A 16,194-nucleotide genomic window follows, 5' to 3' on the forward strand; every position below is an offset into this window, starting at 1 on the left:
CCCTAGAACATGTTTTAGAAGTTTGTTGAAATACAGGCATTTGATCAACACATTATGTAACTGGGGAAAGGAAAATAACAATTTATAACTTAATTGGGAAGGCAACTTAAAGTAATTAGTAAGCAAGAGAGTATGTAGTAAGGGCCAATGCTTGCTCTGAACAGAATTTTAGAGACTAATATGAAATAAGTTAAGATAAGAAGCATCTTTGGCAGGTAAAGTTTCATAAATGATCTCACAAGCAACTCAGGGTGCTCACCTGCTCCTGTAGCACCCATTTAGTTTTCCTGGAGGGCCCAGGGACAGGCCAGCCAGGCACCAGCTGCTGACCACTCATGATGCCACTTCGTGGGATGTTTGAGGAGTGATGGGAAATCACCCAGTGCTTAAATATTGCCCACACTGCTTCTTAAACCTGGTTATGTATCATGATTATCAAGGAGCCTCCAAATAAAAATAACCATAGCCCCCTCCCACTAGACACTTGGAATCTGAATTTCTAATGGTGGAGCTAAGACATTTGTATTTTGTTTCCTTTTTTACTTTAATTTTTTTTGTTAGATATTTGTATTTTAAAAATTGATCCCACATGATTTTGATGAACAGTGAGTGATGAACACAACTCTTAACAAAGGCTTTCTGAACTTCAGAGGCCAGTTAAAAGGGAAGGAGGAGGCTGTTTTCAGCCTTTGTCGGTATATATACTTATATGCCACCAATTTGGAGAGGAAAGTATTTATCTGACTCAGTGTTCCCTGATTGAAATGGTGGTCTTTGCTCAGATCTGGAGGAGTGTATTGTTTTTTTACAGATGTTAAGGAATATTGGCTTCTGTAAATAAGGAAGAAAATAAAATTGAATATCATTGAAATCTATGTTTTTAAGATTCAGGAATTATGATATTCGAATCAAAATTAGTAGTGAAGGATGGGAAGTACATTTTTAATTGCTTGGAACTATATACCTCACTTTGTTGTACTCCTATCTACTTCTGTCTGCAAACATCGGAATTAAAAGGAAATATGCTTATGGCTTAAGGAGTCTTATGGTTTAAGGATTCTTTTGGCTATACTACCAAAGTGAGTTTGTGCAATTTATATTTACATTTGAGGAGTGTAGTGATTACTGTCTTGATATGTCTATGTGGATTTGAAAAGAAAATAAATGATTAAAAAAAGTATTGAGACTGTGCTTGCACCTTCAAATTAAGTAGATTTTATAACCACAAAAATCTTTACTGTTTGAGTTTTTGGTAAGATTTTGTTAATTGTATCTCAGACTTTGAGCTGTAGTTGCAGCCAAAGAACAACAGTCCTTCAGTCCAAGATACAGATCTTTCAAAGAAAGTATTGATCCAGCAGAATGTGGACTTTTTCATTCTTGATGATAAATACCTATGCAGCCATTCTTACAATGCAACTCTCAAAAGAGGGGCTAAGTGAGTAAAGTATGGAGAACATTATGTATTTAAAGGACCGTTCACTTCAATTTTGGCAAATGGAACTGAGGAAGGTGAGCAATAAATGAAACACCTAGGAAATGTATAAGTCAGAAACCACATGAAATAAATCTCATGGCATACACATCAGAGATATAGTCACGTGGGGCTGAGAAGTTTTAGAAAAGATACATAGAATGTCTAGGGTTTCATAACTGGATGGTCAAGTTCAAAGTGGATGAACTTGACCATCCAGTGCTTGTGAAGCACTGATTTCCTGACAAGCCTAGAGTGAGAGTGGGGTGTGCAGGAGGCAGGGGGGCGCGAGACACAGAGATAGGGATATGGGCTGCTGGGCTCCAGTGCACAGACTCAGAGAATGACAAGAGAGAACTGAAGAAGGGGGCAGTGTAGGCCAGTTAGTGAACCATCTGAATACCCTGTTGGAGAGGCCAGGTGGAAGACATGACCAAAAATTACTGCCAACTTTGAACAAAGCAAGGGGCTTGATTAAAGATAAATTAGTGTTTGTAAAGTTTAGTAGATAAACTTCTAGGAGCTTAAAGAGGCCTTTGTTTGACTTTAGTTAAAGCTTTTGCTTACTTTTACGTCCTTTATTCTAAACAAAGCATTTTGCCCATATTAGAATATGTGGTTATCTGTGTATCTGTTATCTATCATCTATCTATCACCTATCCATCCAGCAAGGGATTTGAAAATGTTAGAATGCTAAGTGAAGAGGGTAATGAAAGGGCTGTCCTGTGATAGGTTTTTGTTTATTTGCTGTATTTTTTAAGGAAAAATTTAGAGACCTAAATTACTAGAATTACATCATTTTCATATAGCTCTGTTTCACTGTTCAGAAGTTGCTCAAAGGTCCTAAAATTACTTGACTCTGCTCTCCAGGAAATCCCTCACTCTTCAAAAATAGGAAGATAGGAAATCCTTTAGGCCTTTTCTATAAGCAAGCCAAGCCCTCACTCGGTGGCATATCCTCAAGTCACTTAGGCCACTCGGCTGTATCTAAACACATTCTTTCCACTTGAAGGAATGACATTATTTGAGGATTATCTGAAGTTGGGAGAAGAGATGATTCTCATTTATCATCTCCATAGCATGTCTGCCTCTTAAAAGTGAGGCCATCAAAGCACTCATATTATTTATGCACATATATCACCCTTTCTGGGTATAAACTTCATGAATTGAGAAATGTTGAACTTCTTGTACAGCACAGAAAGCTGTCATTTTGAGGTAATGTGCTCTAGTGGTACACTAAATGGACCTCAGCTAGCAGAGCTAATAGGGAGATATGGGTCACAGAACTCAATATTGATCTTTTGATCTTCTCCTTAATCACTCTTATCCCTGGGAGGATTGAGTATTGATACAAATATCACATGATAGTTAATCATGGGACTAATTAGGGAAGCAAAAATATCTGACAAGACTTGGGAAAGATGTTGATACTATAATTACTACCTTCAAATTTTTTTTAACATATTGAGTTGGCACCCATTTTAAAAAAGGTTGAGGATTCAGGATATTGAATCTGGATAAAATTCACATTAATTGCTTGTCTTTGCTTCTGAAAGTGCCAATCAGCTTTTTATTTTAGTTGAGAATATAGGAAGGTGCTGGGTGTGGCAACAAATTCTTGCAATCCAAGTGACTCAGGATGCTGAAGCCAGAGGATTGCAAGTTTAAAGCCAGCCTCATTTAGCAACTTTACGCTTAGTGAGACCCTGTTTCAAAATAAAAAATAAAAAGGGCTAGGGATGTGGCTCAGTGGTTAAGTGAACTTGGGTACAAAAAAAATAAATAAATAAATAAAAAGAGGGGGACTGGGGTTGTGGCTCAGAGATAGAGCGCTCGCCTAGCACATGCAAGGCCCTGGGTTCGATCCGCAGCACCATGTAACAATAAATAAATAAAATAAAAGTATACATAAAAAAGAGGGGATATATGAAAGGAGAATGAAATTGAAATATTTGTTTCTTATTATTAGATCTATATGTATGTGTCCAAAAATTTAAACATTGTAAATAATTTTAAGCTTTCACTCTTTAAGTTCTATAAGTATTTCTCAGGCATTTCAGTATGACTATCTATTGTATTTTTGAAATAAGGAAGAAAATCTTTTGTTCCACATTACATTGGAATCCATTTTAGTAATAAAAAATGTGATCCTTATATATCTTTGCTGAGTAGATTGATATTACTTACATTTAATTAAAAGCTCTTAACTTATAAAATCCCCTAGAGAATATGAACTTTAACCAGCTGCCTATGCATTGGAGCAGCTATGTTTTTTTGTCTGGAAACAGCATGACTGAAAGACTTGTGCTGTGTCTACAAAACTCTACCATGAAGTACTTAAAAATACTTGGTGAATGTTTGAGGTCAGCTAGCAATAAAGCTTTGTGTGAAATGTCATTAAAAACCCTATTAACCATGGTACTAGTATATTCAAGTCAAGCTGTTAAAATACGTTCACATAAACATAGAAAAGATTATACATACAGTCTACAGAGTTCTGTGGTTTGACTCTTGAAATCCAAATAAAAGTTATATTATTCTTAGAGTAAAATTCTAAAATAGAGCAGTCTTTTATAAGGACTTGTTCATCTAAGAGCTTAGAATGTCAATAACCACATTAGGTTGCTCTGTTAGTGTGAAAGAGAGCAGATCCCTATTTTGGAAGGAGACACTACATTCATAATAGCACAGGTGTCCCCCGTTGCACTGAACAAAGAAACTTGCCTGGTTGGCAATAATTATAGCTGTTGCAATTCTCTAATAATATGTGTGTTAGGTGGGGTGGTGGCAGGAAGGGGAAATGAAGAAGTCATTTTGGAAGATGAATAATAGACAATGAGGAGCAAGTAGGATTTGGTGAGCTATGAGAGATTATGGATGGGAATTTGGATCAATTAGCAGGAATAAAATTCACCTATCTATAGATTTTTTATGCCACTGGCCCCTTCCACCATAATATGCTAGAAGTATGGGAACAAACTAGATATGCAGACAGAATAGAGTGTAGATTGATAGACAGAGAATCTGTTGGCAAAAAAAATTAACTTGAAAGTACTACGTAACTGACATTTTACCACTCTCAAAACAATATTAAGAAATCCAATAAGAGCACATTTATTTAAAAAATAAATATTAGTTGCTTCATTGTGGGGATATTCCTTTTAGAAAAAATAAACAAAATAATTTTAACTTTCATTTTGTATTTTTGTTTTATATAAACCCCTTTTAGTAGAAAATTTTCTTAGAGATCTGATGTATAACATGAGGACCATGGATAATAGGATTATACTATACTAGGACTTGTGTTAAATAAGCGAATTTTAGCTGCTGATGACACAAAATGTTACTGAACTGATAGCTGTGTTAGTTTGTTTCTCTATAGTGACCACTTTACTGTCTATCCATAGCTATCTGTTCATCTATCTTTCTATCATAACATCAGATTGTACTCTCAAATATGCATAGTAAAATGTATTTAGAAGAAATATTTTATAATATTTATCAAATATTTATAATATTCAATTTATAATATTTACTTATAAATATTTCATTATAATATTTATCTATAAAATATTACAGCAGCTATACCCAATTTTATTATTTATTACCCAAATTTATAACCTGAATTTATTATTTATCTATAAAATTTATAATATTAATTTATAAATAATTGTATTTATAATATTTATCATTTTATATATTTAACAAGCATATTATTTATATTGATTTTCTTCCTGCTCTCTGTTTATTATGATGAGCTGATTATTCTTTGGTCACTGTCAGCTTCTTGGCACAATGAAAAACAGAATGAAATTGGTTTATGTTTCTGTTTTCTACCATTCTGAACTCAAGTCAGATCTTATGCTAGGGAGGTGAGTGAAGGGAGGAATCTTAACCTAAATTTAATGATACGCATGTTGACTATATGGACACTCAGCAAGTTTCACCTTATAATTGGGAGAAAAGAATTATAAGGGTCAGTCCAGTTCTCTAACTTACTGACAAAAGCATTTGCTTCAGGAAGAGGTAGGAGTAGATGCAGCACCTGACCGAGTCTCTGTGAAGTTGATAAGATAGTGTCATCCATAGGGTCTGAAGCATTAAAAACACTTAGTAAATTCTGTGCAGTGAGTTGGCTCCTGGGGAGATAGTACAGTTAGCATGGAACACATGGTTATGGCAGTGAGCTTAATTTTGCAGGCAAAGACCAGTATGAAGCAGTCCTGTGGTTGTGAAATAAATGTGTGCAAAGATTATGTCTCTGATATGTTTTTATTGCTGTGATCTAAATATTGTGATATTTATTTTGGTCATAAAATGGAATATATTGCCTCTAAGGGTTGAGATTATAAAATACTCTGTCATGATAGTCTAAAATGTTAAACCTCTTAGGTTTATGAGCAATAGGAAGTACTATAGTTCTTTATCCAAGTGGAAAATGAACTGAAAGAATGTTTTACTTTGTTCATTGGAGCTAAAATGGGAGAACATAGAGTGAATTCCATGCTCTTTAATGAACCAAAGTCGACTTAATACGAGTTGATGATTAACTAAATTATGTAAACTATTGATTTGCAATTAGAGTTCTCTCTGTTTAAGTGAGCACATGATCCCCAGTTTCTCCCTGTGAGCATTTGATACATTGTCACACCTTAATGTCTCTGCTCCATCGCACTCTTGTAGAACCACTGGACCACACTTCACAAAACCTCCATGTGAAGGAATGTGTTTTTATCAGTTTTTATTTTTTAAAAGTAAGGACTTCATTTAGGAACTCCCACAAATCTATAATAACAGTGAAGGTTTTTACACTACTCTTGGCCCAAGACTTTATAAATACATAATGTTGAGCAGATGTTTCCATATTTATCCTGTATTTGGCTGGAGAAGCCTGGTGGAATGGCTAGTTTTAACTCCATTATTTATTAAATGGTGCAAAATGTTTTAGGCGTTCTTTATATGCTTGGCACTAACTGATGTTTCTCATTTAAAATCATTTTTTACACTTTAGTAAGTGATACTGTGGCATCAAGCCACCATAGGTGTGAACTTAGTGTACCTGTGTGGAATACTTCTTAATGAGTACTAATTTTATTTATGCCTAATAAAACAACATAAAAGAGTTGCATATGAGAGTATAAACAGTTAAAGATCTGCATATTTTTGAAAATCCAGTTAAAATTCATAAAGTTTTACAGAATACTTACCATTAAGTCTGGCTTTACTCAACTATATTAAAATACTACTAGACAACGAGAAACTACTTATTTAGTGATTAAATAGTTGATGTGATATTTTAAAAGATTCATTTGTGCAAAGGGCATTTAAAATGTATTCTTTCACATAGTTCAAACATTTTCTTCACATTATTTTTTCATATTTTTTACTGGTGCATTATAATTGTACATAGTGGTGGGATTTGTTACAGATGCGCACAACATAGGAATATAGTTTGGCCAGTATCATTTTCCATTGTTACCAATTTCTCTCCCCTCCTCCTTCCCCCTGGTTCCTTCCTTCTACTCTATTGATTTACCTTTGATTTTCATGATTCACATTCTTTTTTGTAACACAAAAGTCTGCCTTCAATGCAAACTGTATTAAGGTGTTATCTGAAAATTTTAATCTGTCATCTTTTAAAGCATATACATACTGGGTGCTTAAGATCAAAATAACAACTTTAATGGTTTAATACTGAACAAATTTCTTCTTTTTTTCTATTATTTTTTATTTGTTCTTTTTAGATACACATGACAATAGAATGTATTTTGACATATTATGCATACATGGAGTATAAATTATTCTAATTAGGATCCAATTCTTATGGTTGAATATGATGTGGAGTTACACTGGCCATGTATTCATATATGAGCATGGAAAAGTTATGTCTGATTCATTTTACCGTCTTTCTTATTCCAATTTCCCCCTCCTTCCCTTCATTCCCTTTTGTCTAATCCAATGAACTTCTATTCTTCCCTCCTCCTCTCCTTTTTAATTGTATTTTTAAGAAAATCCAACGATTTAATCATTTCTTGAATTTGGTAATTAGGTATAGCTGTAATATCTATCCAGAAAGAGCCTGTATTCATTTTATATTTTATAGTACATTGGAGTCAGGCATTGATCTCACATATCTATATTGCAGAGATATTTTCCCATTCATTTGAATACCCATATGCCTTAGCTTACATAGTTAAAAGGTGAATGTATGAGGTGGAATGGATGGAAATAAACAAAATGAGCTGTAGTGTGAGAAAAATAAGTAGGAAGGACATATAGATAGGGTAAGAATAATGCAGACCTACACAAATAGCATTTTAATGAGACAATTTAGTGAAGATGTGGTAGGATACAGAGAGAACTTTTCTTTTTTGTTTTTATTTTAATGAAAGAGAAAAGTAAATATAGTATATGTCTTTTATTACATGAAAGTCCTTTGTTCTTTGGTTTTTTTAAATTTAAAGAAATTTAATAAGCTTCCATAGAGTTTCCATTGAGAATTCATATAGTATCTACATATTAATCTTGATGCATAATCTTGATGCACAGCCATGTGATTCTGATCCCTCCTGAATAGAATTTTTTTTCCTTTTCTGATTTAACAGTAAATGCTAGATATTGAGCCCTCCAAGCGTGGAGGGGAACTGCCTCTTTTCTTGCAATAGGAACATACCAGGAGAAAACAGTGTTTCCCCCCATTAGAGATGGCAAATTGGGGAGGCAGAGTAGGTTCCATCATAATCGTTCCTTCTGTGTATATCTCAACTTCAGCCTAAGCCTGTGTGGCATGGATTGGGGCTAAACCAAAAAATACTTCTGCAGGAATGTTTCTTCATGCAGGATAGTAAGGCACTGTGTGGTCCTTTATCTTTGTCCTGGCTTGGTGCATCAGAGGCACCTCTGTGTACTGCTGTGTAACCAGACATAGGGTAGCTGTAATGGTAGAACCCTCTCCTAGGAGAGTTGAATACCATGATGATGAGGGTGTGGAGCTTTGCTGGTCTATTTCTGGTGGCGGAAAAGCCCATTGACATTAGTGGTTGGTACCATGTGGCAATTGACAATCCAGGGAATGTTCTGATGATATGTATTATTTGAAGTATGCTACTTATAATATTTATATGTGACTCCTGAACTTTCTTCAGAGAGAATACTAATAACAAGAACTAAATTGACCTAACTCAGGTCACATCCCCTGAAGGATAAAGGTGTACAGGTATGGAAGACTCTTCCTTCCTGGTCCTTCCAGTGAACACTCCTTGCCAAGGCCCTGCCACTCAGGGCGTCCTGAGGTGTGGCTAGGCTCCTGTCTTACTGCCACAGTGGGTAGGGGTGTCCATTGCTCTTTTATTTTTCTAAAAACAATTTTCTTTCAGACAGATTATGAAGAGGCAGAAGGAATCTTCTCATCTTCTTATTGAATAGAGTGTGTAAGCATCCCCTGCCATTTAGAACAGTGATCAATCACTTTTTGTATATGGTCTGGTGAAATGGTCTTAATTTTTAATGTTTTTTGTAGTTCACACAAAGATAAATTGTTACATTGCAAAATTACCGTGCAAATGTGATTCCTTATTTTGTTTTAAGGACTTTGTTGCCTTTGTTAAACACGTTGAAGAGTTTGTGTAACCTGCTTCTGTAACTTGAGATTTATCTTTCTTATTGTTAATACAAAAGCTGCAAATTTGAAGACTGAGAACCTGTAGAAGGATGATTGCACTTAATGTGAGAACATTCGAATCCTTCTTTGTGTCTATGAATGTGATCAGCCTTGCTATCGATTTCTTCTGTCATGCACTGCCAAAGCTTCTATTTAAGTATTGTGAAAACTCTTTGTTTTTTTCAGGTCGAATGAGTGATTTGAGTGTAATTGGTCATCCAATAGATTCAGAATCTAAAGAAGATGAACCTTGTAGTGAAGAAACAGATCCAGTGCACGATCTAATTGCTGAAATTTTACCTGATTTACCTGAAATATTTGAAATAGAAATATACCACAGTGAAAATGAAGGGGAAAATGAAGACTGTGAAAATGCTACTGATGTAACCACCACACCTTCTGTGCAGTACATTAATGGGAAGCACCTAGTCACCACTGTGCCCAAGGACCCTGAAGCTGCAGAAGCTAGGCGTGGCCAGTTTGAAAGTGTTGCACCTTCTCAAAATTTCTCAGAGAGCTCTGAAAGTGATACCCATCAATTTGAAGTAGCAGAGACAGAGTTGTCTACTGTTGTGCAACCTATTGAATCTAAAGAAACCACTGAATTTCTGGAAATTACATGGAAACCTGACACTTACCCTGAAACACCAGAACAATTTTCAAGTGGTGAGCCTGATATGTTCCCCACAGCCGCATCCCATGAGGGAAAAACCACAGAAGGGGCAGAGTCAATTACAGAGAGAGGTCCTAAACTTGAAAATCTGATGCATGAGCATCCTGAACCTGTATCTCCCTTTTCTGAAGAGTCTTCAGGAGAGGCTGCCATTGACCAAGTATCTCAGAAAATGATCTTTTCAAGGGCCACACAGGTAACTTTAGGTGAAGAGGTCGAAAAAAGTACTTCTGTCACATATACTCCCAGGATGGATCCAAGTTCTGCGGCAATAAATGTTTCAGAGAAAGAATCAGTTACCCTAGCAGGAAATCCACGGCCTGATGGCCTTTTCTCTACAATGGAAAGCTGGGTAGAAATAACTCCTAGACAAATTGTGGAGCTCTCAGGAAGTTCTGCAATTCCAATCCTGGAAAGCTCTGGGGAAGTGGAAGATTTTAAAGATAGCATGTTGAACATGGTAACTGATTTATCAAAAAATACCACAGATACACTCTTTACTTTAGACACTGGCAAGATAATGATCACAGAAAATCTTTTTGATGTTCCTGCGACCACCATTGTCTCAGTGTCTGAAGAACCTTCCGTAGAAGTCATGCCTACAAAATTCATAAGTGAAACAGAAAGTTCCAAGTGGGTTTTCAGTACATCCCTTGAGGGAAAGGAAAGGAAGGAGGAGGAGGAGAGAACAACAGGTACAATGTCTACCTTTGAGGTAGAGTCACTGACACAGAGAGCAGATCAATTAATTTTACACCCTGAATTAGGAAGTTCAAATGAACCTACATCTACTGATACAGCTACCAGGAAAAGTTTGATATCCTCGACAACGCCCACACAATTTTCAGATGAAATGACAAGTTCTACGCTTGTCTTTACAGAGACAAATGTTTTAGTCAATTCGGGGGCACAGCCCTTTGAACACAGCAGTACCAGCCAACCAGGGGACCCAGAAAGGCTGACCACTCTTTCAGGTGGCCCTGTCTCTCTCTCTATTGAGCAGGGCTCTGGAGAAGCTGCTGCTGACCCAGAAACCACCACTGTTTCTTCATTTTCTTTAAATTTAGAACCAGAAATTCAAACCGAAAAGGAAGCTGGCACTTCGTCTCCCCATGTGGAAACAACATTCTCCTCCGAGCCTACAGGACCATTTTTGAGTACTGTAATTGACAGAAAAGTCACTGAAATTATAAACCAAACATCCAAGGAAAAATTAATTTCAGAGGTACCAGGAGAACCAAATTATGGGGCAGAAATAAGGGTCATTCCTACAGGTTTTCCTTTGGAAGAAGATTTCAGTGGTGACTTAATGGAATACTCAACAGTATCTCATCCCATAACAAAAGAAGAAACAGTGATGACAGAAGGCTCTGCGGATGACACATTTAGGAATACCCAGATTTTATTACCTATCAAACCTACTTCAGATCACAGCAATCACATGCCTAACTCAGAAGCACCCAGTAGCACCATGGTCAGCACGTCAGCCTTCCCCTGGGAAGAGTTTACAGCTTCTGCTGAGGGTTCAGGTGAGCAACAGGTCACAGTCAGCAGCTCTGTTGACCTAGTACTTCCCACAGTTGTGGAAAACATTTTGGATACAGAGTCTCCATTTGTTAACCCAGGATTCAGAGAAACGGAAGCTATTGATGAAGTGGATAAAAGATCCACAATTTTGCCAACAGCAGAAGCTGAAAGTACTGCAGATCCAACAGGAAAGGGGGAAGTAAAGGTCAATGGCACAGCTTCAATGGACTTTCTGCAAACGATGGAGCCAGCCAGTTTATGGTCCAGGCAAAACACCAACCCTGTGAGTCAAGGGATTGAGAGTGAAGCAGCATCAGAGGAAAAGAGTCAAGAACACAAATCTTTAGAATCCTCCCAAAGCTCTCTTGGACCAGAACAAACAACTTTTGATTCACAAACACTTACCGAAATTGAACTCCAGACTACAGATTATTCTACAAAGAAAACTTACAGTACTGATAAGCAAATTGGCGTTTCCTTGGTTCACATGTCTACTCCAGATCCAGATGTAAAAAGCCTGGAGTCATATACCTCTCTCCCTGAGCCTACTGCAGAGTCACATTTCTTCTTAACTACTGCCTTAGTGACTGAATCTATACCGGCTGAAAATGCAGTCACAAATTTATCAACTAAAGATGAAGAAAGTATAAAGCTCTTTCCCAAAGGTATGAGACCAACAATTCAAGAGTTGGATACTGATCTCTTATCCTCTGGTCTGGGATCAGGAGAAGAAGTTTTGCCTACTCTGCCTACAGTGTCAGTAAAATTTTCTGAAATGGAACAAATTATTAGCACATTATATCCCCACACTTCTCAAGTGGCAAATTTAGAAACAAGTATCTTCAGCAATGAAACTAAAGACGATGAGAGACTGGAAAATGTGGTGAGTGAAGTTGGACCCCTCATTTCCAAAACAGATGATGTCTCCAAAAGTAGTGAAGGGGCACCCAATACAACCTTAACAGAAGTCTCAGGCAACACTGGAGCAACAGGACCCACCACAGCACCTAGCTCTGTCTCCACAGACATTGAACATCCTCAAAGTCAGACCCTCAAATGGGAAGAAGAAATCCAGACTAGTAGACCACAAACTGTAACGGAGCAACTCTACAGTGAGTATTCTTCAACGGCAGAAAATAAAGAAACAGCAAATGCTCCCACTGGTTTTCTGACAAGAACCCCTGGCCTTGAAATGGCCCAAGAATTTGTTACACCAGCACCAAAGCTGTCTGAGTTGTTTGATGAAAATTCTGGAGAAGGATCTGGAGAAGTGGATCTCTCTAATTCAATCCACACCGCTAGAACTACTGAGGCAACTGGGCAAAGAAGCACCACATATGTTTTTGATAGCTTTCTGGAGAAGCATTCTGAAGTGCCAAGTACTGAAGCTGTAGCTGCTGATGGATCCCCAGCGGTTTCTGTGGTGCTGCCTCTTGATTCAGAGCAGAATGAAACCTCCCCTGAGACAATGAGCACCCCTTCAGACATGGTGTCCCATGAGGCGCCCACAGAAAGTGTCTCAGATAGTTTCCGAGATCATTTCATAGGATTTGAGGATTCTACCTTAAAACCTACCAGAAGAAAAGCCACTGAAAATATTATCCTAGATCTAGACAAAGAGGATAAAGATTTAATATTGACAATTACAGAGAGCACCATCCTTGAAATTCTTCCTGAACTGACATCAGATAAAAATACTATCATAGATATCGATCACACTAAGCCTGTATATGAAGATATCCTTGGAATGCAAACAGACACAGAACCAGAGGTGCCATCAGGACCACATGGCAGTAATGAAGAAGGCATCCGGGTTCAAGAGCTAGATGTGGCAGCTGCTAACCATTCTTTAGCTGAGGAGCCATTTGAGAACTCTGGTGATACTCTTCTGGCTAGTAATACTCAGGCAACATATCACGAATCAATGACTCCTGATGTCAGAAACCAATTAGATCACATGGGCTTTAACTTTGCAACTGGGATCCCTATCCCTACCACAGAAACGGAATTAGATATTTTCCTTCCCACAGAAACTTCTCTGCCCATTCCTAGAAGTTCTGCCACAGTTAATCCAGAGATGGAAGAACTGAAAATTGAAGCAAAACCTCTGGATGACATATTTGAATCAAGCACTTTGTCTGATAGTCAAGCTATTGCAGACCAAAGTGAAATGATATCAACGTTGGGTCATTTGGACAAGACACAGGAGGAGTATGAAGAAAAGAAATATATGGGTCCTTCTTTTCAGCCAGAATTCTCTTCAGGGGCTGAGGAAACATTGATAGATCCCACTCCTTATGTAAGTATTGGTAATATCCTCCTTACAGCTCAGAGTTTAACAGAAGCCCCTGAGGTGTTGGAGGGGTCCAGTCCCTCTTATTACACTGATACAACATTAGCAGGTTCAGCATTTGCAAAGTTGTCTTCCCAGACATCATCCTCTCCATTCCCTGCCTACTCAGGCGGAGAAACCTATGAACACACAGAGGTTCCCCAGCCAAGTGCTCTGCCAGGTACAGATGCTGGCCCATCTCAGAGGTCTACAGAGGATTCTCTCCAGGAAGTTCATGCAGATATTGAAGCAACTGTCAAGGCATCCAATGATGAATACTTTCAGGTAACCCATCCTCCTTCCTCATCTCCTGACCCAGCATTAGAACCTTTGGAGGAAGCAAGTCAATCTAATTTATTGGAAGAAAAGGAAGCTTCTCCCACACAACTAATTGCTAAGGAAGGAACTGAGACTTCTCAAGATTTCCAAAACAAAGCCAATGACCAGTTTTCTGGAGAAATAGTTGAGGTGTTGCCCAGTGTGGGGGAACCTGAGGCTGGAACTATTATTACAGCTGCCAGCGAAATTCAGTTAGAAGGTGCTGCACCGCGGCCACATTCTACTTCTGCTTCTGCAACTTCCAGGGTTGAGGCAAGTGTGGTGCCTCAGCCCAGCCCACAGACTTTGGAGAGGCCCACAATTCCTTCTTCTTTGGAAATAAACCCTGAGACACATGCAGCTTTCCCCGGAAGGGAGGGTCCCACAGTAGCAGTATCAGAAAAGCAACTATCCGCCAGAACTCTTGATTCTAATCAGGCAACAGTAAGCACTGTGGAGTTAAATACTGAGCTTGCAACACCACCATTTTCCCTTCTGGAGACTTCTAATGAAACTGCTTTGCTGATTGGCATTAATGAAGAGTCAGTGGAAGGCACAGCAGTCTTTTTACCAGGTAAGATCACAACATTGACAAATCTGCTTCCAAATCTGGAAACAGTCCCTTGGTTCTAAGATGTATATGTATACCATTTCTATTGGGATGTTAAATTAGGGGTGTTTTCTTGCACTGTTGATGTAACAGCAGGCCATGCTACAGTATTGAGCTCATAATGAGATACAATGGAAGTAAGTATAGAGTCTTTCTGGGGCTTTACAGATATACTTTGTGCTTTTCTGTGTTTTAAAAACATAGTTGTAACATGGATAAAATGAAATAATGTTATAAAAAAACTCAATGTGTATTTACTCACGACTATTACTTTTTTATAGGTCCTATAGCTATATACCCTAGTTTTAAAAACAGAAAAAAAGATGCCCTATATCTTTTTTAACTATCTCACTGATGTATACTATATGCTAATTATCAAAATCAGTCAGGCCTTTAACATTTGAGAGTAGTAACTAGCTCTAATAAATATTTCACAATTTGCTCAATGTCAATTATAAGTTCATACTTCAATGTAATTTCCCTGATTGAGGTAGTCTACATAATGCTTCTAATAGTGCCGAGCCATAGTGGATATGTAGTTAGTGTATATTCATGTTCTGCCTGTTAAGAGATTTCTGTTTATTAACTGAATATACCCAAAACATGAATTTAATACTACTTCCTATAGAGCACTTTGTTTGATGTTACCAAAAAAGTTTTAAGGCACTTATTATCTCCATTGAAAGAGTAGGTCATGGAGATGGTCAGCAGCTTGCCCAAGGTTGCCTAGCCACATCGTGGCAGAGTAGAATTTGAATTCATCAGCCCCATTCTAAAATCCATGTTCTTTTTATTACCCTCTACTTATTTCCATTTTAGTACAAAAGTGAAGAATTGATGTTTAATGATATGTAAACTAGAAATCTTTGAACATTACTTAGTAGAATTTATTTATTTTCTTCTTAATCTAGGCTGAGAATCTTGAGGAGTCAGCTTTTTCCTAGAATGTTATTATTTAAATAACATTGTCTATCAACTCCATAAGTAACCACACCAGTTAGCTGCTACCTAAATAAAGACCAAAGGCTGTACTTTACAGGCTGTGTTGGTTGAAAATAAATGTTTTATTTTAATGAATATGATATATGTCATAGCTATTGCTAGAATTATTCTTCTGATATATATCGGTATTATTTTTTGTGTCACTAATGCTTTATCTTGTGCTTTAGAAAGAGTAAAATAGAAAGTGCAATTTTTTTCATAAATGGTTTGGAGTCTTTCTCGAATAAAATTGATCAAAGATGGATGACATTGAATTTTTTGCTGTCCCTGTATATTTAATCTGTAACCGATAATTTAATAATCTGGCCAACATTTATTTTTTTTGCAATTTATTCGAAACATCTGGTTGTTAAAATATGGTGTAGAGATAATTGACAATAACTGTATAAATATGTGGAGAGTTAAATTTGATAAATGAGTGAGAAATGTGTATCAGTTATCTAGTCCACAAAAGTTACTGAGAATTGAAGTTTGCGCCTTCATTGCAAAACAAATTAGTCACTTCAGTTTAATTCAGTAAACAGTGGCTCACATGGAATTGCTTGGTCTTTCTGTTGAAGATTCAACTTTCAGAGGCTAATATGAACTATTTAGGAAA

General features: G+C 37.1%; 1 protein-coding gene across 4 annotated transcripts in view; it reads left to right on the forward strand.

Moving 5' to 3' along the window:
- Vcan (versican) overlaps positions 1-16,194 on the forward strand; it is a 103,531-nt gene that overhangs the window by 54,587 nt on the left and 32,750 nt on the right. For 2 of the 4 annotated variants that reach the window (XM_015497869.2, XM_015497867.2), the window contains one exon: positions 9,321-14,558. The exons of the other annotated variants lie outside the window; for them this stretch is intronic. In XM_015497869.2, the coding sequence (XP_015353355.1) occupies positions 9,321-14,558 (5,238 nt within the window). The remainder of the gene's footprint in view (positions 1-9,320; positions 14,559-16,194) is intronic. 4 annotated transcript variants of the gene reach the window in all.

Source organism: Marmota marmota, unplaced genomic scaffold (genome assembly GCF_001458135.2).
Source record: "Marmota marmota marmota unplaced genomic scaffold, marMar, whole genome shotgun sequence".
Lineage (NCBI taxonomy): Eukaryota > Metazoa > Chordata > Mammalia > Rodentia > Sciuridae > Marmota > Marmota marmota.